The sequence below is a fragment of the Lotus japonicus genome, chromosome 3 (assembly GCF_012489685.1).
Source record: "Lotus japonicus ecotype B-129 chromosome 3, LjGifu_v1.2".
Classification (NCBI taxonomy): Eukaryota; Viridiplantae; Streptophyta; class Magnoliopsida; order Fabales; family Fabaceae; genus Lotus; species Lotus japonicus.
Window position 1 is genome coordinate 687,001 of NC_080043.1, and position 17,460 is coordinate 704,460.

General features: G+C 37.1%; 1 protein-coding gene across 2 annotated transcripts; it reads left to right on the top strand.

Annotated features, from left to right (window-relative positions):
• The first annotated feature begins 4,687 nt into the window (after positions 1 to 4,687).
• LOC130748328 (uncharacterized) lies at positions 4,688 to 10,933 on the top strand. Of its 2 annotated transcripts, XM_057601510.1 has the most exons (5): positions 4,688 to 5,122; positions 7,895 to 7,945; positions 8,855 to 8,917; positions 9,037 to 9,105; positions 9,354 to 10,933. In XM_057601510.1, exons 1-5 carry the CDS (start codon positions 4,835 to 4,837, stop codon positions 9,636 to 9,638), a joined length of 756 nt encoding a protein of 251 aa, XP_057457493.1. In that variant the 5' UTR covers positions 4,688 to 4,834; the 3' UTR covers positions 9,639 to 10,933. The 2 variants fall into 2 exon arrangements, with proteins under 2 accessions (XP_057457493.1, XP_057457495.1); XM_057601512.1 differs by lacking the exon at positions 8,855 to 8,917.
• Positions 10,934 to 17,460: the final 6,527 nt, after the last annotated feature.

The following is a 17,460-nucleotide window of genomic DNA, read 5'->3' on the forward strand; positions in this document are numbered from 1 at the left end:
TTGAATCAAGAAAATGAAGAAGAAGATTACAAAAGGATAATGCTTCAGTAGTTTTCAGAATAAAAGATACTAGGTTATATAACAAGATAACCTTCTAACAGAAAACACAACTGACTAACTTCTAATTAAAGACAAGGACTCTAACTAATACTAATTACAAACTAGTCCTTGATCTATTACATATCTATTAATATTGCTAAGTTCCCACTTGGCTTCTCACCGTTGCATTTTCTCCTTGTCGAAATCCTTGCATTTGGTCGAAATATACACTTCAATAACCTTGGAACATCACCACCATGACAATCCACCTGATTCTTAAGATTAAGATAAATCTTCCATGATGCATGGAAGTGCCTTTATGCATATATACTGCATATTGAATTTTGACTACGTGGGGTGCTTCTCATATATTGAACCACTAATATATATCATGCTTCACCATCAATATATGTTTTTCGACCACCAATGATACCAATCTATTAGCCTTGGGTTTGTTGTCCTGCCAACTTAATTGGCATAATTTCGACCAACAAAAGGCTTTAATATTTCGACCAACATATGTAGTCGATAATAATTTGGCAACAAGATAAAAATACACTAAAATATATTATGTTTTCATGTACACCATATTTTAATAATTAATTTCCGCAGCTGAGAATTTTGGTGTTAACACTTGGTTGATAAGGCTGGGAAAATTTACAGGATGCGTGACAAAATCACAAATGTCACGTGAACTCTTCTTCTTTGCATAAACCATCAATTCAAAAGAAGAGAAAATAACCAAATTAGCAAGTTGAGATTAATTTTAATTTGCGCCGTTATTGATCAATGGTTCATCACTTATTATAGATAATTAATTCTTGGTCAACTTCGGCGCCTTAAATATATCTTAACTATTCTCATGTGAAAACCTATGTTACGTCAAATATGACATGTTAATTTTGAAAGTTACTATAAAATACCACTCATCTTATTTTGCATATAATATCCCTCTCTCCACCTTCTATCTCTCTCATAAGAAAGTTGTAGAAAAATAGAGTATGAGTATATATATATTTTTTTTTTGAACAGAGTATGAGTATTTTTTTCTACTCAATATAGATTGTATCTGTTGTAATAATTACTCAAGGAGTAATAATTACATAGTGTTCCAAAATGACAAGTGTGTTGATTTTGCATTGAATGGATTGGAATGAAGTCCCACATAGAAAGTGGAGCAACTTTCCAAAGCATTTATATATCATTAAATGCCAACCATTCAACAAAGAGACAAAGTGAGGATATAGTGCCACATGTGCATGGTTTGGTGGTCCCAAGCTTTTATGTCACATGCCACCGGCGTGGGCGTGGGCGTAGAGGCGCTAGTGGCGGCTTGTAGACGGCACTTGAGGCACTTGAGGCACTTGAGGCACTTGAGGCACTTGAGGCACTTGAGGCACTTGAGCACGACGCATCGACGACAACGGCAACGCGGTTACCGTAACGACCGTTTGTTTTGCTCGTTTTAAATTGGAACATTGCGACTGTTGGGAACAGATATATCTGTTGGTAACAGACACAATATATGAAGGGTCGCAACCTTATACATTGTTCTGTTTTTTTTGCCTATAAATACAGTGCATATTCAGAGTTCAAAACATACTTTTTTCATATCCTCTGTTTCCAGAAAATCACTTCCCTTCATTTCGAGTTTTCATTAGTCTTGTGCAAACTCGAAGCAAGGCTGATTATCTTGGGTATTCTTGCATCCAAACTTTAAGACGAAATCAGAGAGTGCTTGAAATACTTTAAGGAAAGTGATTTCCATCACGATCAAGCCTATTTTTCTAACAGTATCATGGCCTCATGGTCAATGACATTTAGAAAAAAAACCACATAGGAGTTAATACTTTTTGAGTTAAGAACTTACCCATTTTAATGAGAGTAACTTTTTTAGTTAATTTTTTTTCCCATTTTTTAGACTTGAATTCGAGAGCATACTTAAGATGAGCTCGTATAAATTAAATTAATCACTAATTATCCCTCAATGTCATTTATCTAATATGAATTTAAATTTGATTCACAAATATTAACACGTGATTAAAAAGTTAATTTGTAAATTGACTTTATTTCATTTTTAGTGTGAAATTTCGGCAAAGGATGATAGGACCAAGGGGTATATTTTACATACCTGGTTCCTTGTAAGAAATGCTTTGAGTAAGAGTCTTTTGTATATTTTTACTCGGAATTTTGGTAAATAAATAAAACGAGAATGTAAAAATAAAATCAAAGAAGAAAAAAAAGTAAAAAGATAGTAAAGTTGCATTGTATATTGAAATGTAAAATGATAAACACAAGATACAATACAAGAAGTGTAAATTACGACGATTTTAAATGTCATAGCTTTAACCGCTTTGTCATATAGTAACAATTTGGATTTCGTCGTAATCTCATTCACCATTCGACTTGAATTGATGGTTTCGAGGCGCCTTTACACCCATCATACTTTACTTTTTGTATAAATTGGCAGTTAAGCCGAAGTTCACTTTTTTTATAAATTAGTGGTTAAAGCTGCCCTAACATGTTGTGAATTAAATTGTGGTTAACACTACCATAATTTATCATTTGTATAAATGGCGGTTCAAACCGCCACAAGTTGTTTAAGTTCTTTTTAATTGACCAAATTTTCTCTCCAAAAATTTGATTCATAGACTTTTCTCTTCTTAACACATATATTTCTTAGCTCTTACCACTTAAAACTAATGCAATTTTTTATTTGTATAAAACATGCGATTTAACTATTGTAATATATTGTTTTCAGAGTAATGTCAGTAATCTAAATAATTGAGTTACAAATTAAAAATATTATTGAAAATGAAAATGTTTGCCCTTCGTTCATTGTTTATACTCTAAATGATTGAGTTACAAACTAAAAATATTATTGAAAAGCAAATCATGATAAATTAAAATAAAAGGTACAAAACTCTCCATTTTGAAATGAATACCAAAAATTGCATTTTTATCCATACTACTTGGCGGTGGAATTGAAGCAAAAACTACTCCAAATTTTATGGATTTGAAAAGCAAATGATGTTATAACAAAATATTATCTTATTTGTAGTGTACATCAAACATTGGAAATGATAAGAGGTTATCACAATTTTATTCTATTTCACTTCTTTTTTAATAAGCATGCATCATATTGCACTCTTACTTAGCTATGTTATCAACGTCATAAAAAAAACTATGTTATCATGTATTTCTTGTCCTATCCTAAAACTACTAAACAGGCATAAATGTCAAATAAAATGAGATTGTGAGAGTTTATTAACTAGTATCGTCCAATTTCATTTCACGAAGGATTTATTTTTGGTCAAAGAATATTTTTTTGACAATGATGTATAGAATTGGGCAGCATAACTAAAGTATTGGGCTGGTATTTCATGTGGGTTGGCCCATGTATAATACTAGTAGTTAATATTTGTTGGGTTGTTAGGGTGTTCAATTTGGCACCTCGCTCACCCTGCTTTAATATAGTAAATGTCTATAATGCCTCTGTCGATTTTTCTTACCGATATTTCTAATCTCAGAATTCTTTAGGAGTACTATTTCGAGATTTAAAACCCGAAACACGTATGCATGTGTATGTTTCTGAGGTTTTAAATCCTAGAATGCATTTCATGTCACTTCCGGGAGAATGAAATCCTGGCATGCGTTTCACCTTCCAGGATTTAAATCGTTTTCATACAATTTTAATCAATTTATCATGTATTGCAACATGAATGAAATTGAGAAAAAAAACTACATGGATTGCTCTTATGTTGAGAACTTATGAGCACAACATTAAGTAAAAGATTATGTCATATTGATGGTCCAACTTAAAAGGGAAAACGGAAAAGCCAAAATGCTTTCTAACTTGAAGCCTACAGATGGGGTGACCACATGACGAAAGTATTCCCATTGTGGACAAACAAGACATTGGAAGGAGGAATTGCGTGCTGAAAGTACTTGAAGGAGTGCAAGAAGGGAAGTAAGACATCTGTTTTGGGCTTTTATGTTCTAGAAGTTAGATTTTATACTTTTGCATCTCAGTTACCATAGGCGATTTGCACATTAATGTTAAGAAGGAGTAAACCATTCACTAAGAGTCAAGAAGATCTACGTGAGAAAATTGAGTAAAAATTGATTCATTAGTCATAAGATCTTATATTTGCTTAAGTATGTCGGTCATGATCTTCAGAGTTCAGATCCATCTTTCAAACCCTTTTAACATTTTACTTATAATTTTTTTATTAAATTGCTCTCATAATTACATCTTACATGTTGTGACAGCCAGAAATATTCCAAGAGTGCAGTTTGTAGGGATGCAATAGTTTTTACTTTTTGTTTTTTGATGAAGCAAACAAATCCTTAGACAGCCAAGGACTAACAGCATCCAGGAGCATCTCAAGGCAAGTAAAGTCACACTAACAACCAGCTCCTAGCTTAGCACACAATAACATTGCAATGGTTTTTATTTTTATGGTGTGTATGATTATTTGGATGGTAATGAAAAAAATAAGAAAAGGGGAGAAACAGTTTGGATTGGACACGTGCCGGAAAGGTGGGACCAGGAGGAATGATCCACAGCAAACAAACAACACAACACAATGGAGTCTCTTTTTCTTTCTCTCAATTCAATTTCATACATAACATGACATAAGGAGCACAAGCACGCGCAGATAAACCAACCTTCCACTCCTTATTATTCATTTCCTTTCCTTTCCTTTCCTTTATTACTAATAATAATCATTTTCATTTATTCAAACATTCCAAACAAACGCCACACACACACACACACACACACACACACCAGATGTGTGACCACGATGACTGGGTCAACCTCGCCATGGCCGATGACTCCACCGTCGCCGGCCTCCTCCTCAACCTCCACCACCGCCCTCATCCTCACCTCCACTGGACCGTCCGCCAGCGCCGCTCCACGCACAAAACCTCCCCCGCCACCACCAGGGCCAGCCCCACCACTCCCCTCTCCTGGAGCGGCGCCGCCACGTCAGTCAGCTGCGGCGCAAACAACGTCGATAGCCACGAGGAGGAGTCTAGCCACCTCACAAAACATGCCGGAGCATCAAGATCTGATAAGGTTCGGTTTCTAAAGTTGATCTTCCATAACTATGTCTGTGTGTGTGTGTGTTTGTAGACATGACATGATGCAAAGTGTGTGTGGTGTGGCAGTTTCTTTTTTCCGAAACGAAAAGGCCCATTCCACGATGTGCGATATTTACGCACTTGCCTCGTTTTCCCTTCTTTCTCTTCTTCAACTTTCATTCTCTGCTGCATATATATATATATGCAGCTCCATGTTTGATTTTCCTTAAATTAAGTCTCAAATTTGAGTTTAATAGGTAGAAGATGTGAAGGTTTTCAGCTCAAACATAACATGACACTACGTAACAAAAAAATAAACATATGATATATCACATCTCTTACTTTCTCTCTTTTCTATATTAACACTTTAATTAAATTAAAGTGTGAATATAACTTTATTGAGTATTTAATAGTTCAGGTAAAAGGTGTGACTTTGATTCAACTCATGGAGTCGGAGGAATGAATGACCTAGTCATAACACGTTTTTTCCTCGCCACTTATGACTTATCCCCCATGCCCTTATATGACCAAAAAGCCATTCATCATGAGGGTATTTTCGTCTCAAGAGAGGTGTTCCGTCTGTGTTGGAAGGAGTTGCAACTAATTTATTTGTTTATAGAGTGACATTAATTATGTTGTGTGGCATGGCTTTCGTGATCGGTAATCCAATGCGTGCGTGGGCGTGGCATTACTAATGCCAAAGATTCCCCGTGAGGGGTAATTCGGTAACATCACAGCCGGGTCATAATTTTATTTTATTTTCCTGGGTGGCGTGTCTTCATGGCAAATAGCTGATCTACCCTGCAAGTGCAAATGCTATTTGTTTGGTGTGGTGTTTGTTTGTTTGGTACTAGTGCTGCACTTTTTTGGTGCTCCTAGTTGCAATTTCTCTTTACTTTGGTTTAAAATTATTAATTAATAATAATTATTACTATTATCAACTACCTGATAAATGAGGCGGGGTTGTTAGTTCATAACTTCATATTGTTCCTTAACCATGACGTTGAGATTTAACCCTTGTCCATGAGAATGAAGCATATATTGTAGTTAGTCGTTTATCGCTTAGTGCGAGAATCTGTGGCGAGGGAATGTGCTATAAAAAAGTTGATAAATGTGTTACAATATCTGCATCACAGCTTGAACGCAAACTCACTGTGTTCAATGTCAAATAATAAGATAGTGCTGGCAAAAGTCAAAAGTAGGAATTCCGTTTGTTTTATTGTTTTTAACTTTTGGTTGAATAGGAATGCGGGTTTTTAATTGGGACCTATTATGTTTTTAATTAGTCTTTTTGTGCTTGGTGGGGTAGGGTCCAAAATGTGAGAATTTTTGTGTTTCAAACATGTGTATGGTTGAATACGCCTTGAAAATTTATAGTAAGTTAAAATCATGGTGAATAGACACAACTTTATTTAGCTTTTATGATTTTCACCGTAATTTACACCGTGTATCTAAGCATGTACATAGTTTAATGAAAACAGGTACAAATGAGAAAAGTGTAATAACTAATAACCTATATATTACTTCTTCTTCTTTGGGTCTAATAAAATAAGTAGAAAGAGAACAGATGAAGGAAGTTGCGAGCAAAGCACCTGGTAGAAAGGACAAGATTAGGAAAATAAAGGGGGGCGAGGGATGCTTCTGCTGTCTTAAATGGCACCAACGAATACAGTGATTTTGGTAGCTCCCAAACGAAAATGGGGACCACTTTGTCACCTAATTGATTATGGGATGAAAGCCTCTCTACCTAATGTCTTGTTAGTTATGGTTGTTTATTTATCACTATCCAGTTTTTTTTTTCATTTTCAAACACATTTTAATTTCAAAGATGTGGTCCAAATGGAATAAGTTTGGTTCTACACTAGTACTAGATAGCTTTTATTTATCACTATCCAATCTTTGGCCTTTCAAAAAACTAGATAGCTTTAATGTCACTTTTATACTTAGCGTAGGTTTGGATTTAAGTTGAACTCAACGTTACAAAGTTCTGCTTCAATATTTGGGCTATGAAATTTTTGAAATCTCATTTGCATTGATGAAAATAGAAAATCAAACACTTAAGATTCCAACATTAAAAGAGAAAACACATTTTAATTAATTGGAATGGGAGAGTGGGGTTGCATTCAAAACATTTATCATTGCTCATTTATTTTGGATGGGTAGACAGTGATGAGAGTGATTTGTTTCTCTTACCCACCACCAAGCTCAGTAGATCACCAATCACCATCCTTCCTCTCAAAGAAATGTGCCTCTTTCTCAATCACAAGTGAGATTTACATGATGATACAGATACAGAATCACAGAAGTGTAGGGTATAAATGACAATTTCAAAGATTAGATTATAGAACTCTTCAATGGATGGTGAGTGAGTAGCCAAGCCTGCTTTTATGACTTTTGGCCTCATTGAGCAAGTATGGGGTAAGGTTACCTACCATCTTTTATTCTTTCTTGGTCCTCCCTCAAACAGCAGTGTAATATTGTCACTTGTTATTTTTTGTTATATTAGAATCCAATTTGTATACTACTTCACTGTATATTAATCCTGCTTTCGTGCCTTTTTTCTCTCATAACATATTGCTGACACTAGAGGATCTAGATCAGAAAGGAAAAAAGCTTCAGTGAATGGGTTATCATAAGTATTTGTATCTGATTTGTCTTCAAAGTGATCATCATATTATGATGTTGTTATACACCATATTTGTCTGAGAATCTGTTTTCCAATAAAATGTTTCAAGCCTTAAATTCTCCCACATTTTGTATTTGGCAGGTTGCTAATCCAAGTGAAACAGTCACTACTAAAAAGGCAAGAAGAAAAAAGGTAAATAAATATAAACTCTTTATTGTGTGTGTATTTTCCTAGATCTTCTTATAGGTTGTTCGAATTATAATTCTAACGTTATAGGAACACCTGATTATGTGAATTGCGATCCGCTTTGCCAATGATATAGTGGGATGATAAAGGAGAAAATATATTTTTAGGTTATGTAAGAATGCGATGAATATGAGTTAAGGTTAGGAATATTAGGATGATAGTGGATGCCTATAATAGGATAAATATTTCTACATACCCTGTTTAGGCAATTTGGGCAGAATCTATTATAAACACACAATCACCTTATACAAAATAACTATAATAGCTGTATAACCTGATCATTTGTATATTATTGGTTGGTTTAATCTCCCGACTTGTACCTAGAGGATCCTTACTATTTCTCTTATATAGCAAAAGAAAAATGAGGCTGCAGGTAGGAGAGAGAGAGAGAGAGAGAGAGAGAGAAAGAGTGCCAATAGTTGAGAGTGGAACTGAAGGAAGAATTCCAAGTTTTGTGACCTTAACCTAATTGGGCAATTGTTGGTAATTGAATAGACTAAAGAACCAGTAGTTTTTATGATTTCATTGAGTCTGTTGTAAGCAAAGTGCAATTGATTGGCATTGAATCTGAGTTTGGTTGAGCCAACAACTAAAGATAAGATGATCAATATATAGGTTGTGACTTTTGTACTTTTGCTTCCAAGGCAATTTGGTCTGCATTTACCGTCACTTCTACATTAAAGTCAGGGGACTAACTATAGCCTCGTGTTTTTCATGCGTTCTTGTTATCACATATGGATAAAATATCAATAGTTTTTTACTTTTTCTCCTTCTCTCAACAACTATGTATTTTTTCTCTCCTACTTTTAATTAACTTCTTAACATATCTTAAACTTATGTCTATCGTGTTTGCAGACTTTAGCTGAATTAAAAGAGGAGGAGAGTTTGTTGTTGAAAGAAAGGAGAAATTTGAAAAATGTATGATTTCCACCATTTTCATGGATTTTATTTTCCGTCTGCATGTGTGCATCCTTATGCTTGGAGATATATATTTCCTGCATGGTTTATTCAACAATATTGTTTGAATTTCTGAACAGGAACTGGCATCTTTGCGTATTACTGTTGACCAACAGATAGCCACAAATGAAAGCTTAAAGAAAATGAAGGTGTACTTCTTGTTCTCTTCACCTCTTTATAAGACCTTTTCTTTCTTCATTGTTTGACATTTCTTTCGCTCACTGTTGCATTCTATATTCGAAATCTCTAACCTAAACTATTCAATGATGAATTAGTATATCTAATCTATTGAGACAAGATATAGTGCACTAGAATCTAATGTGCCTTAACCTTAGATGAAAAACTTGAACAAGATATGGTTCATTAGGATCTAATATGCCTTTACCTTATGTAACAGCTTGATTTGGACTTGCGACAGAACTCAAATACAACTACAACCTCCGAAGTGTCTGGGAAAGTTATCTATGGCCGCCCATCTCAGTTTATGGAGGCAGAGTGTCGTCCATCTAATTCAGTCTACCCAAAAATTGTCACACATGAGGTTCTTGATCACGATTCACTTGTTTACGCAGCAAATGCTTCTTCAAAAGCACAAGAGATTGGTAATCAAGAATCTACATTCATACTCCCGGATCTAAACTTGCCTGTGGAGGAGGATTTCAGCATCAATGCCATGCATTGAATTAGCTAATAAATGATTAGATCAATAGTGATATTCTGCATACTGATAAGTTATTAAGTTAGACCAAGGTAATCTTACAATATTTCTAAGAGAGGACCACTAATAATACTTACTTTAACCCTCTCTTTGAAATATTTTTATTAGTTGAAATCCATATGGGTTCCACTAAATTGGGAATGAGGCTCTTGTAATTTAATGAATCCCATATGAAATTCAGCTAATAAAGGAGAAAAATGTTGAAAATGAAGTGTTAAAGTAAGGGTTGGTGGCATTTCTCATGCCTAATAAGGTATAGCACCTCAATCCTAACAACTTAGGCTCTGCTAATGTAATTGTAGATGCTAAGCCATTCACTTTCCCACTTAGTCAAAACTAATGTGGATTTTTTTTTTTTTTAATTCTTGATGACACTGAGGGTAGTGTAGAAATCTTAACATGTCAAGCTTAGTTCCATTTATCTCTATTCACAGATTTCTACATTGTCCAAATTTCTTTCGGCAACCCCAATCCTCTTCTTTATCATAGAAATATTTACCGATTAATGTAATATTATGTGTTCTACAGATAATCCAAAAACTTTGGTTATTGTAGCGAGGTTTTCTACATCTTTCATGATTTGTTTAATTGTTGATTCTCTTGAAATTTAAAAGCTTGTTATGTGCGTTGAAGGATTTATAGCTAGTGTACCCGAGCACGAGTCCTTCCATTTTTATATGATTCATATTCCCATCTAATTATGTTAGTTAGTTTTCTGTTATAATAGCTATATATCTATTATTAGTTAATTATTATGGCTGTTATACATTTGGTTAGTTGTACACTAAGTACAAATACTCAGTAAGAAAATCAATGCAACAACTCTATTCCATTTTCATCAAATGATCATATTCAATATGGTATCAGAATCAGACTATCAGTGATCTCTTAGCAATCACTGCAAATTTTTCAAAACTGATTTGCTTCTTCTTAAAGCTTCTCTTCTTGGTCATAGCTTTGAAGAATTTCTCCAATCCGTTTTTGTTCCATCACTCTAATGCCTTGGTCTGGTGATAGTTTCGGAACCTCTTACTGGATCTGCTAATTAGAATGAATGGAGCATGGTCATGCTTGTTGTGCTCTCAGTAAAAACACAGATAGTAGGTGGTTTGATATGGGCGAACGTAGTTGTTATGTAATTGGGCTAACTAATATTCTGTACTTAATGGGCCGGGTCACCCATGATCCTTCCGGATTAAAAACCCAAGCTATAAATAAAGGCACCACCCAAGCGGTGGGGGGACCCTATCATTTTTACACATTTTTACTTATCTTGTTTACTTTGTGTTCGCTCTCTATTTCGATTAGCCCGCTCAGTGGATCCATACCGGAACATTGGCGCCCACCGTGGGGCCGAAGGATACTTTCCTAGGCTTCAATTTTCACCGCAATGGTGACTCGATCCGAGGCGAACGGAGAGAGGAATCATGTTCAACAAAATGATGTTCCTCCCGATGTTCTTCAGCGGATCATGGACGATCTCAATGAACTTCGTCAACATAATCAACAGTTACAGAATCAACTTACTGATATCAATCAGATTCAGGGTTTACGAGAGGGCGATCGAAGAATGGCTGAGACGGTGGTGGACTTTCAACCTTTTACAGAGGAAATAGCGAACACTGCCGTCCCAGACAATTTAAAGACATTGAAACTTGACTCTTACTATGGCGATTCAGATCCGAAGGACCATTTAGTGTATTTCAACACGAAAATGGTCATTGTAGGCGCATCAGACGCGTTGAAGTGCAAAATGTTGCCATCAACTTTTAAGAAATCGGCGATGATTTGGTTTACAACTCTACCGTCAAGGTCAATTGTCAATTTCACTGAATTATCTACAAAGTTCTTGTCTCAGTTTTCTACCAGTCGTGCACAAAAAGTAACTCCGGCGACATTATTTAATGTTCGTCAAGGACCAAATGAGACTTTGCAGTCTTACATGGGGCGTTTCAATCAATTATCTGTTCATTTGGAGGATAAAATGCCAGAAATTTGCATTGCAGCTTTTGAATTGGGCTTGAAGCCGGGTGGTTTGAACAGTAATTTGAGTAGAAAACCTGTGGAGACAATGGTGCATTTGCGCGAAAGGGTACAAGGATACATCAGGGAGGAGCAGAGTGATCGGATCAAGAACAACCGCCCGAATGCAGCGGTTCCAGGGCAGAAACAGCAGTTTGAGACGAAGAAGGGAGCGGTTGCAGATCAATATTCGAAGGGATGGACCGAACGTGGCAACGCAGGGTATAACAATCGTAACCGTTATGACGGACGATTTGAGAATCGTTCTAATTTAAAAAATCGTGCTCAACCGTATGGAGTGCGTGGGCCAGGACATTCGATGACGTGGACTCGGAACCAAAATGATCGTGCAGTTCCATTGGCGGTTAATTTGACTGAAGCTTTGCACACGTGTCTGGAGGCGAATGTTATTCGTTTTCCGCGACAGCCAAAGCCGTCAACGGGTTATGTAGATAAGAAGAAGTGGTGTGAGTATCACAGGATTTCAGGACACAATACTGATGACTGTTTTACTTTGAAGAAGGAGATTGATAAATTGATAAAGGCTGGGTATATGAAGCAGCTTGAAGGGCGAAGCAATTCAGATGAAGCAGGAACTTCAACAAGACGAACCGAAGATGGAAAAGAGATTGAGGAAGATGGTCAAGATAGGCAGTCAGATGGAAAAGCAAAGGGGCGAATTCATTCTATTTTTGGTGGATTTCGTGGCGGAGGAATGACTAACTCAGCTCGTAAGAGGTACGTTCATTCTATTAATGCTGTTTACTCTAACGATTGGGGAAGTTGGGCAACCAATCAACCCGATATAACGTTTACTGTGCGAGATTTTGAGGGAGTACAACCTCACGAAGACGATCCAATTGTTGTAATGCTGAGGATTGCGGATTATGAAATTGAGAGGGTACTTTTGGATCAAGGAAGCTCAGCGGATTTGATTTATGGTGACGCTTTTGAAAAGTTGGGGCTCAGTGAATCTGATTTATTGCCTTATGATCGTTCTTTAGTGGGTTTTTCTGGAGAAAAAGTCTTTGTTCGAGGATATGTGGAATTGAAGACTGTTTTTGGAGAAGGGAAGAGTGCGGAGGCATTTGCTATTAAGTTTTTGGTAGTAAAGTGTACTTCACCGTACAATGTACTTATTGGGAGGCCATCACTAAACAGACTGGGGGCGATCATTTCTACAAGACATTTAACGGCGAAGTATCCATTGAGCAAAGGAGGAGTTGGAATTTTAAAGGCTGATCAAATGGTTGCTCGAAAGTGTTATTCAGAAAGCTTCAAGCAGTATGGGCACATGGGTAAGAAGGCAGTGAAAGAGGGGCATCGGGTCTATGAGGTGGATTTAGAACAGTCAGAAATTATTTTGGATCCTCGAGAGGGATTTAGTGAGCACAAGATGAAATCAGAAGAGGAAACTAAGGCGATCCAGATTGGGGAGCGAAACTTGAAAGTTGGTGTCAATTTAACTACAAGTCAGGAAAACAGGTTATTAAAGTTATTATCTGAGAATATGGATTTGTTCGCATGGAGTGCAAGGGATTTACCAGGAATCGATCCGGAATTTATATGTCACAAATTAGCTTTAAATCCCGGGGCGAAACCTATTGTTCAGTTTAAAAGAAAGATGGGCGAAGAAAAGGCAGAGGCTGTGAAGGTGGAAACAAATAAGTTACTGGAAGCTGGATTTATTAGGGAGGTAAAGTATCCAACTTGGTTGGCGAATGTTGTTATGGTGAAGAAGGCTAATGGAAAGTGGCGAATGTGCACGGATTATACAGATTTGAACAAACACTGTCCTAAGGATTCTTATCCTTTACCAAATATTGATAAGCTTGTTGATAGGGCATCAGGGTTCGGAATGCTTAGCCTCATGGATGCATATTCAGGGTATCACCAGATAAGAATGTACCAGCCCGATGAGGAGAAGACAACTTTTATGACAAATCAGGCGAACTATTGTTATCAGACTATGCCGTTTGGGTTGAAGAATGCGGGAGCAACATATCAAAGGTTGATGGATAAGGTGTTTGACAAGCAGGTGGGGCGGAACATGGAGATTTATGTAGACGACATGGTGGTCAAGTCTGAGAAAATGATGGCACATTGTTCTGATCTCGAAGAAGCTTTTGGCGAATTAAGAAAGCATAACATGAGACTTAATCCAGAAAAGTGTTCGTTTGGAATTCAAAGTGGAAAGTTTTTGGGTTTCATGATCACTAGGAGAGGAATTGAGGCGAATCCTGATAAGTGCAAGGCGATACTTGATATGCAGAGTCCAGCTTCAGTTAAAGATGTGCAGAAATTAACAGGAAGAATAGCGGCTTTGTCCAGGTTTCTTCCGTGTTCTGGGGAAAAATCAGCACCATTTTTTCAATGCTTAAGGAAGAACAAAACTTTTCATTGGACTGAAGAATGTGAGAAGGCGTTCCAAAGTTTGAAGGATCATTTATCCAGGCCACCAATTTTAGCCAAACCAGTTCCAGCTTTAATCATCTCCGCCAGGAAATTAAGACCTTATTTTCAAGGCTTTCCAATTGTGGTAAAAACAGATTTTCCACTTCGTCAAGTTTTGCAAAAGCCTGATCTGGCTGGAAGAATGGTTTCCTGGGCTGTTGAGTTGTCGGAATTTGAAATCACGTTTGATAAGAAAGGTCTGGTTAAAGCACATGTATTGGTGGATTTTGTCAATGAAATGTCTTCCTGTGAGAAAAATATGGAAGTTGGTGAATGGAGTTTGTCTGTAGATGGTTCGTCTAACGTCAAGGGCAGTGGAGCTGGAATCATTTTAGAAGGGTCAGGTGGCGTGACAGTTGAGCAGTCACTCAAGTTTGACTTTAAAGCAAGCAATAATCAGGCAGAGTATGAAGCTATAATTGCAGGGCTGAAGTTGGCGATCGAGATGGGAGTCAAGAGCATAATAATTAAAACAGATTCTCAGATAGTTTCCAGACAAATTCAGGGTGAATATCAGGCGAGGGACGCACAGCTGGCTAAGTATTTATTGAAAGCTCAAGGATTGATAAAGCAGATAGGCATAGTGCAGGTCAATTATGTTCCGCGCGAGGAGAATACAAGGGCAGATATTCTATCAAAGTTAGCAAGCACCAAGAAGCCGGGAAACAATAAATCAGTCATCCAGGAAGTTTTAAGCAGCCCAAGTATCGAAGAAGATGAGACAATGATGGTGTTAACTTTAGCGGATTCAGATTGGATAGGGCGTATCAAAAAGTGTTTGGAGGCAGAAGGTTCTGATGTGCTGACATTTTCTAAGGATCAAATTCGCGAGGCAAGTCGTTACACATTGTTAGGCGGTCAATTGTACAGAAGAGGGATTGGAATACCTTTATTGAGATGTGTTTCCAAGGATGAGGCGGAAAGAATCATGTTTGAGGTTCACGAAGGTGTGTGCGCAAGTCATGTTGGGGGAAGATCTTTGGCGGCGAAAGTGCTCAGAGCAGGGTTCTATTGGCCAACTTTACGAGGGGATTGTATGGAGTATGTGAAGAAGTGTGGTAAGTGTCAAATTTATGCAGATTTACATAAGGCGCCACCTGAGACTCTTAGCTCAATAAGTTCATCGTGGCCATTTGCAATGTGGGGAGTAGATATTCTGGGACCGTTCACTCCGGCAGGTTCTCAGATCAGGTTTATTTTGGTTGCGGTAGACTATTTTACTAAGTGGATTGAGGCGGAATCAATGGCGAAAATAACAGCAGAAAAAGTCAAAAAGTTTTATTGGAGAAAGTTGGTTTGCAGATTTGGCGTTCCAGCAACTATCGTCTCAGATAATGGAACACAGTTCACTAGCAGGAGTGTGAAGGATTTTTGTGAAGGAATGGGAATTGAGATGCGTTTCGCCTCAGTTGAGCATCCTCAGACAAATGGTCAAGTAGAGTCAGCGAATAAAGTCATTCTCAATGGAATTAGAAAGCGCCTAGACAAAGCTAAAGGATTGTGGGCTGAAGAGTTGATCACGGTCATTTGGGCGTACAATACTACTCCTCAATCAACTACTGGCGAATCGCCTTTTAAGTTGACTTACGGGGTAGATGCTATGATCCCAGCAGAATTGCAAGATGTAACTTTCAGGGTGGCGACTTATAATGAAGAGCAGAACGACATGAATAGATTGGTTGATCTCAATTTAGCAGAGGAAACGCAAGCAGAAGTTCGTTTGAGGCAAGCAATGGTAAAACAGAGGTCCGAAAGGCGATACAATTCTAGAGTGGTTCCGAGGCAAATGAAAGTTGGTGATTTGGTTCTCCGTAGGAAGGCGAAGGGGCCTGATGATTCGAAGTTATCACCTAATTGGGAAGGACCTTACAGGATTCTGCGAGAGCTTGGTCAAGGGGCGTATCATTTGGAAGAGTTATCGGGGCGAAGGGTCCCAAGGGCTTGGAACGCACAGCATCTCCGTTACTATTACAGTTGAAGTGCAGGGTGGTTCGTTTAGTTGGTTTTGTGTTGTACAGTTTGGTTCAGTGTATGTCAGTTTGGTTCAGTGTATGTTTGTCCAAGACTATGTTTCGTTGTTTCAGTTTGTGTGTGTTGAAGTTATGTTTGTTGGTTGTACCGTTTGAGACTATGTTTGTTATGTATGACTAAATTTGATGCACTCTTTTCTCTACCCCAAGCGGGAGAGTTTTTAACGAGGCATCAATTATTAATGAATAACAGGTATGCACTCTTTTCTCTACCCCAGGCGGGAGAGTTTTTAACGAGGCATAACCTTTTTAAATGATCAAGGGCGCATCATTTTATTTATTTCTTTTACCCATAGCGGAAACTTATCAACTAAGGTCTATCAATTGGGCGACGTCAGACAATTGAGAAAAAAGTAAGTCTCTTAAAACAAGAGCATTCGACCACGAATTCATAAGCACAATCTTAAATTGGATTTAAGCTTGTCCAAACTAAGCACAAGTCTCCACGCGAGCATACTAATGAAATCAAATATTTTGACTTTGATTTCCATGTGTAACTATGTCAAAAATGAAAAATTTGACTAAGTTATGTACACAAAGGCCTTATGATTCCAAAGTAGTTGATTAAGTTTAAACTTTAAAACATTTAAAGAGATTCACTCAAGAGTATTTTACTATGTACAGTAAAATGAGAGGGTAACGTACTCAACTAAATGACGAGGGCGGACTGAATTTGGTGAAAGGTTAGTAAATGTCATTTGTGTTAAGTTATATGTTTAAGTTATGTGCTAACTTGAATAACTAAGTGAAGTTTTGCTTATATTTTCTAGTTATATGATAACTTAGATGATTAAGTAAAGTTATGCTTAGTTATAGAATTAGTTTCTGCGATAGTTGTTTGGGGTGAATTAGGGATAATGTTATTACAGAAGTTATGAAATTTTAGATTTTAGGCGAAGAAATTAAGACATATGTGGTTTTTTAGGCGAAACAAGTAAAATGTGAAGTACTCATGTAAATGCTGAAAGGAAATTCATTACGTTAAGGGAAAAGTTCAGTACATAAAAGCGAAGAAAGAAAGGGACGAAAATTAAAGAGACCGGAGGTCTTTTACATAGCTTGATAAAAAGGAAAAGGAAATAAGACTTGTCATTAATGGTTTTCTCCCTCTCCTTCTTTGGTGTTGACATTTTCTTCTTCATTCTTGTCTTCTTTTTCTTCTTCTTCTTCTTCTTCCTCTTCTCCTTCCCCATCCGCGTTATCCGGGCTGATTAGTTTTCCGTCCACGATACGAGCATAGGGGTTTGAACCCTCCAAGTTGATAGCCAGGTCAGGATTGA

Coding starts and splice junctions, on each gene's coding strand:
- LOC130748328 (XM_057601510.1), top strand. CDS start 4,835: ATGTGTGACCACGATGACTGGGTCAACCTCGCCATGGCCGATGACTCC. Junction 8,918..9,036: donor AAAGGAGAAATTTGAAAAAT/GTATGATTTCCA, acceptor ATTTCTGAACAG/GAACTGGCATCTTTGCGTAT. Junction 9,106..9,353: donor AAAGCTTAAAGAAAATGAAG/GTGTACTTCTTG, acceptor CTTATGTAACAG/CTTGATTTGGACTTGCGACA.